Source organism: Gossypium hirsutum, chromosome D05, assembly GCF_007990345.1.
Source record: "Gossypium hirsutum isolate 1008001.06 chromosome D05, Gossypium_hirsutum_v2.1, whole genome shotgun sequence".
Taxonomy (NCBI): Eukaryota; Viridiplantae; Streptophyta; class Magnoliopsida; order Malvales; family Malvaceae; genus Gossypium; species Gossypium hirsutum.
In genome coordinates this window covers 17,876,661-17,889,945 of record NC_053441.1, presented here as the reverse complement: position 1 = coordinate 17,889,945, position 13,285 = coordinate 17,876,661, and the positions used below count along the sequence as shown (strand labels likewise).

Below are 13,285 nucleotides of genomic sequence, written 5' to 3'. Positions count from 1 at the left end.
TCGCTTTGTTCCATCTAAAGTTGATGGCATTTGGGGGGGGGGGGAGAAAACTAAAATCTAGCCATGATCTTGATATTAATGGGCCATGGTCTATGGTGGTGATGCTAGGGTTGTGCAGTGCAGAATTCTAGGAGGGTCCCCGACAATGAACTAGTGCGAAATTAATATATCTGAGACAGTTAATGTCAATCAGTTTCGCATTCGGTGCCCTCTGCGAACATTGAGCTGGGTATGGCCCTGCATGCCTCCATATTGATATGATTGTAGCCAAGATTTGAATGCTAATGTCGCACACAGGGAGCTGACAGGCTCCCGCCTTGGAAGTTTGAACGTACGATGTGATAAGAGATGGGTCCAATCCTTGCATGTCTACTGATATACAATAATAATGACCCTATGTATTAATTAACTAGTAAGTACTCCAAAGTGATGATCATCTTCTGAGGACCCCCATTTTTCAGTGTGGTCATCGAATCATGATTGTTCTTCCTCGTCCTTCAAAGTTACTATACGAACAGTGATGTTATTATATAAATTACTACTCCAGCTCGGTACATTTGCAGAGCAGATGCTTAAGGGACCACCAACATTGGCTAGTTGTTTTAATGATCAACTACTGGAATCCAAGAGTCTCCAACTTACCGGGATTTGTTTCTTTTTGGATTACCAAGGAAAGAAAATAACATACCCGTCTACACATTAATTGATAATATACGAAGCATATATTTAATTGACAAAATTACAAACATATGTCGGCAAAACAATACAGCCAGTTTGGTTGAGGTCCATTCCCCTTTTTCAATCTCAACTTGATTCATTTTCCTGTAAAGGGGAAGAAAAACCCTTTTGAAAGAAGAAACAAGTAAACCGTATAGTAGTTGGACTCAATAATTAGGCTAATTTACATTATTTACGAAAAGTAAAAGGTTTCACAGTCATATTTGTACTCTGATATATAGTTTAAAAGTCATAAATGGAGGGCATGCTCTTACAAAAAGCCATCACGAAGAAACTTGACATATAAATTTTGCCATATAGTTAGCTGTCGCGTAATTGGCCACGCCCCTTTTCTTCGTCGCTGCAGTGAGGAAATTGGAAAATGAAATCTTGTACTTCTCCGTTTGGATATAAGGTGCACTGTCGCTTTCAATCTTTTATTACCCCAGGAATTCAATTCCTGCCCTGCCACGCCTCTACATTTTCTTCTGCATTTACAATAAAATAATAAAAAGGGGTCAATTAATCAGTGGTATAGTTATAAATAATTTATGTCCTTGACATGCTATCTAATTAGTTTAAACTTGAACAATCCCTTGGGGAAAAAAAACAGTAGGATCCAATTTGGACTGTGCTGTGGGTTCCATTGCTGAAAATCAACATTATTATGGGCCTTGTTCCACTGTCTTTGCCATTATTAGGCCTATCAAAGTTTTGGGGTCCAAGAGAGGGGGTGTTGGAAATTGGGAACTGCTGAACTGGTCCTTGTTTGCGTCGATAATGATTGCATGGTTGTCTGTTCCGTGGAAATTGTATCTGTCAAAATTTTTTTTTCCCAACAACATCGAAACCTCCTGACAAAAATTTCATCCTTTAATTCAACTTCTTTTATTTGTTCTCTCCAGGCGATCTTATCATTACGGATATCACCCCTGTAAAGAGATTATTCGGACAAACTACTTAAGTACCCTCTTTTTCCCATTTCTTTCTTTGAAGCTTCTTTTCTCGTCTTCTCGTTGCCCAAAATGTTCAATTCGCTTGTTTTCTTTTACAGTATTGTTTTGGGTTTATATAATATAAAAATTGCAATTTTGTGCACCAAACATTCAGTCTCCAGGCAAATTATAGAAAATTTTGTTGATTTAACCCTTCAGTGGATTTCTGGTCCATATTTGTGTACCACAAATATGCTAGTATTATTGGGGCATTTCAATTTCCCTTTTTACAAATGCTCTTAAACCCTACACTGTAATTTCATGTGACACGAACAAGTTAATATTGGCTAATTGCATCAGTTTAATAATGATGAGAAACCCAATTCTCTGAAACTATGTCAATGTTTCAATCTGAAATTATATATCAACACAAATTTGATTGTTCATATGGTTAACTGTTTTTTATTAGCTATCTTGGTTGTGTTTGATATTTCTTACTTTGATAAAACAAGGATGTTACGTTAGCTCTTTAACCCACTTGTGTTTCATTGTTAATTTACAGGTTTTTTTTAATTCTGTATTTGGGCTTCTTGTCATTCAAAACCATGCTGGAAGAGCTTCAATTCGCAATAAACATATTTAGTTTCCATTTTTATGGTTCTGAAAAACATCTGACCTTAATATTAGTTTCCTAATGCCCCCATTGCTTTGCTGATGTTTTTGCTGGAGTGTTAACTTCATCCAGGCTTGGAGTAATATGCGAAGAAGAGATGACATCAAACGATAATTTGCCTGGGAAATTTGAGAAATGGGGGAAGTGGCAAGGTTCCTGCATTCATGTTTGGTAACCACTACTTCAACATCAACCCCGGTGGGCGTAAAAGTGCAGGGGACAGTTGACTTTCTTTCTTTCTTTATTCCGGTATGACATAAGTGTAACAGCTACAAGGTCTCACAATTCAACTTTGCTGATCTAAAGATGAATTAGAGCCCCATTTAGCATTCTTTGAAGCAACAGAATATTCAGTAGGTGAAGAAGGAACTACCCAAATAAGCGTTACATGAAACCATGCTACCACATCTTATTTAATATTTATAATTTAGTATCCCTGCTATTTTTGCTTCTTAAAGTTATGCACACTCTAATTTTTAACTGGAATGCTAAACTATTCTATTCATTGTTTCTTGTATTCAAAAATATATTTTATGTGTGTTGTATGGATATTAAAAGTCATCTATTCTGAATTAAAGTGTACTTTTGTCTCTCTATTGCTGTTTGTCTTTACTTTAAAAAAAAACATATTTTTTAAATTTAATTATTCAACCTATATAATTTTAAAATTATATATTCAAATAGTAATTATTTTTATTTTTATTAAATTAAAATATACCCTATATTATATTATTTAATGAAATCCTTCTATTCTATTCTTTTTTCTATTGCTTTAAGATTTTTTCCAAATTGCTTATATAGTGGCAGCGAACCAAGATTATATTTAAATTGTTCGACTCGATAGACATGAAAGAAAAAACAAAATGGATTAGAAATAATGGAAATAAAGAGAAACAAAGCATAACATCAAGGAAACATAATAATAATAGGTGAGATGCAAAAAAAAAACATTTAATGGAAAAATCGAAAATAAGATGGATGATAAAAAGATTATCCCTTTGAAAACAAAGCTTCAATAAAAACAACCAATGATGATGAAAAATCGATGTCTTATGAAGCCCTTTAAAGAACGAATTTCAAAAGGCTCTAACCAACCCCTTAAGGTCAAACCTTAGTAAATTGAAGGGTGAAATTTTCTCCCACGACTTCAAAGAGAAAACTAATAAGAAAACCTACTTCTAAAATAAATAAAAGAGAACTCTCACAAATAGAAATAACTCAAAAAGTTGAAATTTATTAATTAAGAGATGTCAATTAATAAATAAATAAATAAAATTTTACATAGGCTAACTAAATACTTCAAAATAAAACTCTCATAATTGTTATACATGTTCTCTCTAGCATTAGGGAGGTAAGATACATTGCAAACAAGTTGAATGGTGTTTTGCTTTCAATACTCATATTTAGGCCAATATTTCTAGGTTTAATTCTTGCTTTTCATATTAGAAGAGAGTTCAAATAGAACATGGAGACAACACGAAAATGGTAGAGACAACATGATCGGAAAATCTAAGCTCAATGAATGCAATAAGTGTATATATAGAAGATAGTTTATTATTGGAATATAGGGAAAATTGATGGTTTTATTTATTATGAAGATTTGCATAGACTCAAATTATGGATGTTTTGGACTATATGAAATTTAACTTTGGATTGAAGCCTCAAATTATGAATGTTTTGGACTATATGAAATTCAACTTTAGATTGAAGCCTCTTCACACAGGGAATAAAACAACTATTCAGATCATGGTTAATCTATTGCTATTTTAACTAACCAATTAAGTCGTATCGAGGAGGATGTCACATTTAATTACAATAGTGGTTAGTTTTCAACTCACTATTTTTTATGAAAAATGTTTCAAACCAATCCATATCTCCAGCACCATCTGATATTGAATCAAATGGCTTTGTTGATTAGAGAAAAAAAATTAGGAAATGTAGAAGAACATATAATGTAAGATATGAAAGAGAATATGGGACACATTTAATGGGCTATAATTGAGAATTTTAAATGTAAAACATAACAGTGAAGAAAGAGAGTATAGTATTAAGCATTATCAAACATGCATCGATAAAGAAGCTGATGTTTGGATCATGTGGAGGTAAACTAAGGGAAAGAATCAATTAAGATGAAGAGCTTTCTACATTAATATCAAATTGTGATAATTCATGGTTTTTTTAATTAACAAGACCTTATATTTTTTTTAGGGTTTGTGCAATCAACAAGGTTAGATCAAATACTTAAAGAATGAAAAAAAAATAGACCAAAAATTAATGGAGTAGATAGTAATAAGTTAAAATATAATTGAAGAGGGTGAAGGCCCATTTATTGATATGCATGTTTGATCATGCTCAATACTATAATCTCTTTCTTCGTTGTTATGTTCCACATATAAAATTCCCAAATATAACTCATTAAAATGTGCTCCATATTCTCTTTCATTATCCCCTCCTCTTACATTATATGTTCCTCTACCTTTCCTAGCTTTTTTCTCAGATCAACAAAACCCCTTGATTCAACATTAGATGGCATTAGAGATATGGTTTGGTTTGAAGTATTAATAAGTAACATCTAAGAAAAAGTATTGGTAAAACATAAAGATTTTACCATTAATAAGTTATAATTATATAAAAAAGAATGAAAAATTAAAGCAACGGTTCTTTGAAGAGCAAAGTTGAATCATATTCGAACAAAAATGACACCGGAGAGTGATCGAAGATTATTTTTAATAGATGACGAGATAATATAATATTGTTAGAGTTATGTGACCCAAATTCTAAGAGATTACTTGCAAGTTAAGTTAAACAAAATATATTTTCTTTCTAGAAGATTTAGTATTTATTAATATAATATATTTAGCATTTATTAGCGTAATATATTTGACATTGATTAGAATTAGGTTTTTTCAATTTATAAATAGATGTAGTTGAAACTCCTCTTGTATCATTCAAATTCGACATTAGTGAATTTTCTTTTCCTCTGCCCGTGGTTTTTTCCCGAAAGGGTTTCCACGTAAAATCTGTGTTCTATTTTTATTTCTTTTTCTTTGTGATCTTTCTACGTTGCTATTATTGACATTCAATTTTCAACAAATATTATGATATATTATTTTTTAAAATATTTCTGTAAGTTGTATGAAGCAAACAAATAGCAAATAGATAAAAAAAGAGAGAGTCTAATTTCAACAATTATTTTTGTGTTTAATTTAGTTTAAATATCCTTCATATGTATCATAAGCTATTATTATAATGACTAAGACCGTTGAACTTTAAAAAAAAAATCAATTTGTTTGATCTGTTTGCCTATTTTTATCAACTAATCACTTTCTTATTGATTTGGGGTTTATTCATTAGAAACATTTGCAAATTAGCTTAATGATTTGGGTTTTGTTGAGAGTATGATTATGGTTCTCTTTTACTAAAAAATGACGATGCTAGGTGTTAATTTTAGTGGTGAGGGTGGAAACGAGTTTAGCAACGGTGAAGCAGTTGTTTGGAATGAGGTTATCTCAGTTTCACAAGTAAACTGTGAGTGGAGGATGAAAGTTGATGAAAATGACTATTAAGCTTGTGGATGGTGAAAATGATGAAAGTTTTATGGAAATATTTTCTTTTATAATTTTTTTCGAAATTCTCTGCAAATAATTGGTTGCCAAAAAAATAAAGAAAAATTATGATAGAGGAAAATCAACAAAACTTAAAAGTTTTAACTTTTAAACATTGAAACATAAAAAAAAATGAATATTTAAAAAAATTCCATGTCATAAAAAAATCCGGATCATTAAAATTTATACATATTTAATGCCATATTTCGAAAATAAAATTCTTTAACAGTCAATGTTGGTGAAAAGGTCTAGTTGATTAATTTTTTCAATTGAAGGGTTCAATTGGGGGAAAAAAAATCGAAGAGAGTTAACTGATATTTTCTTAAAAAAATTCGAGGATCTTTTATACCATTAAGCCTATTATAATTATTGTATGGTAAGTTACTTTTTTTTATTTTCAAATTAACATCATAGTTTATTTTTTTTTATATAATTTCAAATTTGTATATTGTTTAAAAAATAAGAAAAAAAAATATTCTTATTAATGTTATCAATAATTAAAAATACATCAATTAAAATTAAACGCGGTAAAATTATATGCAAAGGAGATAAATATTAAAAAGTAATTAAATTAAATTATTGGTTGTATTATTTCATTATAGTTGTTATTGATATTGAGGGTGATATATTTTTACTAAAGTCTCCTTTCTCTCTTAGGCATGCACGTTCCTTGCCTGATTTTGTTAACTAATGGGTATGCGTCATGCATGATGACATTAGTCGAGGAGATGCAGTTGGTTTGAACAATGAACAATAAATAGAAATGAGTTCTTTATCGTTGAGGTACACAACAATGGATCCTTTTTTCCAATTAACTGCCGTTGCTATCTTTCTCTCAATCGTTTTCTACAAAGTATTGCTTGGAAGGGAAAAGAGCAATGCAGGAAGTAGTAAACGTATGGCCCCTGAACCAGAAGGTGCATGGCCAATTCTTGGCCACCTCCACCTATTGGGCGGCGATCAGCTACTGTACCGAACACTTGGAGCAATGGCTGATAAGCATGGACCTGCATTTACAATCCGACTAGGCGCACGCCGTGCGTTTGTCGTTAGCAGCTGGGAAGTGGTAAAGGAATGCTTCACCATTAATGATAAAGCACTAGCTTCACGTCCTACCACTGTAGCTGCAAAGCACATGGGTTACAACTATGCTGTGTTTGGATTTGCACCTTACACCCCCTTCTGGCGTGAGATGAGAAAAATTGCAACGCTCGAACTCCTCTCGAACCGCAGGCTCGAGATGCTCAAGCACGTTCGCATTTCTGAAGTTGAGATGGGGATAAGAGAACTATACAATTTATGCCATCACAATGGCTCCATTCCTATACTTGTTGAACTTAAACAGTGGTTTGAAGACCTCACACTTAATGTAGTTGTTCGAATGGTGGCTGGAAAACGTTACTTCGGTGCTAACGCTGTCTGTGACGATGGCGAGGCAAGAAGGTGTCAAAAGGCGATAAGCCAGTTCTTTCATTTAATTGGCATTTTTGTTGTTTCAGATGCACTTCCGTTCCTTTGGTGGCTAGATATGCAGGGGCATGAGAAAGCAATGAAAAAGACGGCCAAGGAATTGGATGATCTACTTGAAGGCTGGCTTAAGGAGCATCGTCAGAGAAGGATTTCTGGTGGAATCAAGGCTGAAGGGGACCAGGACTTCATTGATGTAATGCTGTTCCTTCAAGAGGAAGGTCGACTCTCAAATTTTCAGTATGATGCTGATACAAGCATTAAGTCAACCTGCCTGGTATGTTTGAATTGATTTCCGAGTTAGATTTTCGGTCATATTTGTTTTCCCAAAAAGGTTTTGGTTGAGCATGCTATATTGTTAGAAATGATTCATTTTGGGCTTGCTCTTGACTGGTGTGGCATGTTCAAGCACTCGCAAACAGTTTATATATAGGACTGTTTCTCTATAGCTGATAAGCTAAACTGATCTTGTATGGTATGGCAAGCTTACTTATTGATTAATGTCCTTATCAATTTTGATGTAGGCATTGATCCTTGGTGGCAGTGATACGACAGCGGGGACATTGACATGGGCCATTTCGTTGCTGTTGAATAATCGTGAGATGTTGAGGAAGGCTCAGGATGAATTAGATCTCCATGTTGGCAAGGAAAGGCCAGTGGATGAGTCTGATATAAAAAATCTTGTGTATCTTCAAGCCATCATCAAAGAAACCCTACGCCTTTATCCAGCCGGTCCTCTGTTGGGACCCCGGGAAGCCATGAACGACTGCACCGTTGCCGGCTACCATGTCCCAGCCGGCACACGCTTGGTCGTAAATGTATGGAAAATTCAAAGAGATCCAAGGGTATGGCCAAATCCATCAGCCTTTTCACCAGAGAGGTTTCTCACAAGCCATGCAGATATCGATGTTAGAGGTCAACAGTTTGAGCTCATTCCATTTGGCTCAGGAAGACGTTCATGCCCTGGAGCATCATTTGCTCTCCAAGTTCTGCATCTCACACTTGCTCGTTTTCTTCATGCATTTGAACTGTCAACTCCCTTGGATCAACCTGTTGATATGACTGAGAGTCCTGGTTTAACCATTCCAAAAGCCACCCCACTGGATGTTCTACTTAAGCCACGTCTCCCTGCTAAGGTCTATGCATCATAAGATTGGTAATGGAGGATAATTGGCGGTGTGATTCAAGTAAACTAAGAACAACTAAAATGGGATCTCTTTTAGTTGATACCGTTATAAGATTTAATACTGCAGTTTCCGGGCTTGCTTTTGTCTTTCTTATGAAAACCCAAAACGATGTTTTAAACTTAGAAATTAAAATTAGTAATTCGTGGTATTGAATAAACACAATTTATAAAGTTGTTAAATCGTGGGCAAATCTTATACGGTGATAGTGTTATTGCTTATTATAAATTTGTTATTTAGAAGGATAAATAAGTATTAAAAATTAAATATATTGATATATCAGTTGAAAATATGATAAATTAATAAAATAAATAAATATTAAAAATTAAATATATTGATGTCATTTCTGATGATTTAAATAACAGCATTAAACATAATCTACTCAGAGCCTAGGTTTCATTTGTTAATATCAGTTTACCAGCTGTACTGGCTGCCGAAAGCACAACAAATATATCAACTTAAATGTCTTACACTATTTGTTCATTTCACACACTTCAATAATCTTCAATCATTTCCCAGATTCCCAACCATTACTCAAATACTCTTGATTTCTTCATCCAAGAATATCCAAGCCATTATGGGTTTTGATTTCCTCCTTCCCTACCTAAACAGTAACATTGCAGGAGTCTTTGCTATACTGCTCTCCTTTTTCCTGGTACTTAGCTGGTCTGGAAAGTCTTTGAAGGATCGGAAACCACCAGAAGCTGCCGGTGGATGGCCTTTAATCGGTCATCTCCATGTTCTAGCAGGATCCAAGCTTCCATACTTGGCACTGGGAGAGTTAGCCGATAAGTATGGACCGATATTTTCCATCCGGATCGGGTTACACCCAGCTGTGGTGGTCACCAGTTCGGAGCTGGCCAAGGAAATTTTTACCAAATATGATGTAGTAGTGTCCTCACGGCCCAAACTTACTGTCGGTAAGCTCCTGGGCCATAACTATGCCAACTTTGGTTTCTGCCCTTACGGTGCATACTGGCGTGAAATGCGCAAAATAACAGCCTCGGAGCTTATGTCAAACCGGAGGCTTGAGCTTTTGAAACACATTAGAGCCTCTGAAGTGGAAAGCTCGGTGAAAGAGCTGTACGAGCTATGGGCGAAGAAGAAAGTTGAGTCAACCCTGTTTTGGTTGAGATGAAACAATGGGTCGGGAACTTAAACCTGAACGTGATTCTTAGGATGATTGCAGGGAAGAGGTTTTTTGGTGCTGTTGTAGCTAGCGATGAGAAAGAGGCAAGAAGGTGCAGGAAGGCCATGCGGGAATTTTTTCATTTCTCAGGGTTGTTTGTAGTAAGGGATGCGATCCCTTTCCTTGGGTGGTTAGACTTGGGCGGCCATGAGAAGGCCATGAAGAAAACTGCAAAGGGATTGGATAGTATCATGGAAGAATGGTTAGAGGAGCATCGCATGAAGAAGGAATCTGTTGGCGAGGAGGATAAGGGAGATCAAGACTTCATTGATGTGCTGCTCTCTGTTCTTCAGGGTTTGGACCTCTCAGGATATGATGTTGATACTGTCACTAAAGCAACGGCCCTGGTATGAATGAATTCTTTGTAATTATATGATTCAAAGGTGGTTTTTTAATCATCAGATTCCCAACAAAACAAGAAGTTGAAAACATCAATTGCTAGCCTCAACCTTGTTTTAATGGTCATGACATAATTGTGTGCATGCGTGTGTTTTTGCTGTAGACATTGCTTGTAGGGGGCACAGATACCGTAACAGTGACGATAACTTGGACACTTGCACTATTGCTGAATAACCGCCATGCTTTGGAAAAGGCTCAAGAGGAATTGGACACACAGATTGGCAAGGGAAGACTAGTAAATGAATCGGACATCAATAAGCTGGTGTATCTCCAAGCCATTGTGAAGGAATCATTACGCTTGTACCCTGCTGGACCACTGGCTGGTGCACGCGAATTCGATGAAGACTGCACCGTGGGTAGCTACTTCGTGCCTAAAGGCACCCGATTGATAGTAAACATTTGGAAGCTACAAAGGGATCCAGGAGTATGGTCCGATCCATTAGAGTTCAAGCCTGAGAGGTTTCTGACCAGCCACCAGGACATTGATGTTAAGGGTCAGCATTTCGAGCTCATTCCATTTGGTGCAGGTAGAAGGTTGTGCCCAGGGATAAGCTTTGGCCTGCAAATGACACAGCTGGTCCTGGCCACCTTCCTCCATGGGTTCCACATCTCGACTCCATCAAATGAACCTGTTGACATGACTGGGAGTCCAGGTCTAACAAACATCAAAGCCACCCCACTTGAAATTCTCCTCAAGCCACGCTTATCTCCCAGTCTTTATTAATAATCACCCTCAAGTGGAATAGAGGGCTTTTTATTTCTTTACGACATGACAGCAATCAACCGAAGGCCTGTTTTCATAGAATAAGATGCTAGTCAGAGTCCCACAGTTCCTCTGTCCTTTGAAATACCATTTTGTATGTTTTTTTTTTGTTATTAATTACTATACTTAAAAATCTTTTTGATTGAATTTTAATTACAGTACTTGTTTCTATGCTTGACTGGCATCTAGCATGTCTAGATAACGTCCCTCTAAATTCAGAAATGCTTTTGGTTTATTTCTGTTTTCGGCTCCACTAAAGGATAAGAATACGAAGGTAAGGTCAAACTAACAACAGAATGAAAACAAAGTTTCTGCTTTTTATAGTGCTAAGATCATCATCATTTGCTTTACTGAATCCTATTTACTTTAAAATAAAAACTTTTAGAAGCCATCTTTAATATGATATATTGTCCCCTAATAAAAGAATATAATATACCACAAGTCATGATCACCCAACCATTGTCATTTTGACCCGCAAGCCTCCATGAATTTTTCTACCTGCTCTTAGCCATAAAGAAGGGAACTATACAATTTCAATTGTAAAAGCTTGTTCACCACCTGCTCTTACTCAACCATTACGTAAATTTATTAAATCAAGAAATAGCTCCGTACACGCCATGCTAACTTATTTTATATTAATTAATAATTTATTCACTATTTTATAAACATTAAAGTATTTTGTCAAAAAAATTTGTTTTAATTTTCCGATTTTACATATTTTACTTATCTATTAAACTTGAAATAGCTGCAATTAATTACCATAAACATCCACACATCTCCAATTTAATTTATTTACAACAAATATGCAACAATTAACCAAAATTTAACACCCAATTATACATTTAGTAAACACCAATTAATTCACACAAGCTACATACCTTAGACGCAAGCAATCCACTCCATGGTAAGCTTCAATTAAACTTTGTTAGTATAAAATACATGCTTCATACACCGTGATATCAACCACCGTACGAACACTCATCAACATACCATAAATCAAATATCAATTAAACTTAAAATCATGTATTAAAGCAATTATAAAATCACCAAAATTAAATTCCAAAATTTAATGTCCAATATCCATTACAAGTAAAATAACACTAGTCCCAAAAGCATCAAAATGCCCCTATATAGTCTCTAAATTAAATTTCTTAAGTCACTACCGTGCCTTATTCTTGGATCGCCCTTGCACTCGCTTCTTGATTCCTTCCACCCGGAAATTCTCTGCAGGAAGTGTGAGGGCGTGAGCTTAAAAAACTCAGTGAATGATTGTAAAAACATCAAGTAATTTGCACCAAATCATGCATAAATCAAAGCAATTAAGTATTAAATTTTCAGTTACAACATGTTAACATTTCAACATAACATCACATGCTATTTCAAGAATTAAGAATTAATTTTTCCATGGCATGTAAAATCATCTTTTAACATATAAACATTCAATTATATTGGCACAATCAATCAATTATATTGACATAATACATACATGTCAATAAGTGAACGTGTGATCATACATTGGATAAACGAATCTCCGAACTCCCACAAATCAAATATAGTTCTTCGCATTGAGCGGGCTAAAGCCACACGCTCCCTTATAGCTCCTCAAATAACCCAATGAGTGGAGACTGAAGCTCAACACACCCTTATCTACTCCTAACAAATCAGTCCACCAAGAGCCATATGCTCACAATATCACAAATAATGGTGAGTACTCACAAATCCTATGGCATGTCAACTATATCTAATGGATCCACCATGCAATGTTTCCAGTATAATCATACATACAAGGCATAAAATCTAATGATTTAAGCACTTAATGTAACACCCCCTAACCCCAAACCATCACCGGAATAGGGTTACGAGGCATTACTGGACATATCTGATAATTTACAATAATTCTTAAATAAATATCAAACATATTAAGATAAAATCATAAATTCATATAAAAATTACAAATTGATTTTTTTTTATAAAAATTTCGGCAACATTTCTGCTTACTTTTACACTAAACCTCCTGCAAATAAAACCATAAATTTTTACAAACATAACCAATTCAGCCAATTCAACCAATTCATTTCACATTCTTATTTTCTATTTTAAATGCATTCTAATCAAACTCAATTAATTCAATATCAATTTAAATTTATCAATGTACTAATTAATTTGGAATGGATAAATTTCTTTCATTAAAATTCTTAGATTTATAATACTAACATTTTTAGCTATTTATATTCAAAACATAATAATGTTTATACACATCCTATGTACATGCCACATTCTAAAAGAAAATATACATCACCAAAATTTGCTGAAGTCGGGTCTGGTTTTGGATGCTGATTCAGTACTTGACTTC

At 34.6% G+C, this 13,285-nt stretch overlaps 2 protein-coding genes across 2 annotated transcripts; both read left to right on the top strand.

Moving 5' to 3' along the window:
- Positions 1 to 6,693: 6,693 nt before the first annotated feature.
- On the top strand, positions 6,694 to 8,830 carry LOC107942681 (xanthotoxin 5-hydroxylase CYP82C4). Its single transcript, XM_016876388.2, has 2 exons — positions 6,694 to 7,674; positions 7,922 to 8,830. Exons 1-2 carry the CDS (start codon positions 6,694 to 6,696, stop codon positions 8,546 to 8,548), a joined length of 1,608 nt encoding a protein of 535 aa, XP_016731877.2. The 3' UTR covers positions 8,549 to 8,830.
- A 126-nt stretch (positions 8,831 to 8,956) lies between these two features.
- LOC107942679 (cytochrome P450 CYP82D47-like) lies at positions 8,957 to 11,079 on the top strand. The gene is given in 3 exon segments (XM_016876386.2): positions 8,957 to 9,692; positions 9,695 to 10,117; positions 10,273 to 11,079. Coding segments are annotated over 3 exon segments (1,578 nt in total). The 5' UTR covers positions 8,957 to 9,158; the 3' UTR covers positions 10,894 to 11,079.
- Positions 11,080 to 13,285: the final 2,206 nt, after the last annotated feature.

What these genes read in the sequence shown, in the direction of transcription:
- LOC107942681 (XM_016876388.2), top strand. Translation starts at nt 6,694, where the DNA reads ATGAGTTCTTTATCGTTGAGGTACACAACAATGGATCCTTTTTTCCAA. An exon ending in GCATTAAGTCAACCTGCCTG is followed by an intron (nt 7,675 to 7,921) that starts GTATGTTTGAAT and finishes ATTTTGATGTAG; the next exon opens with GCATTGATCCTTGGTGGCAG.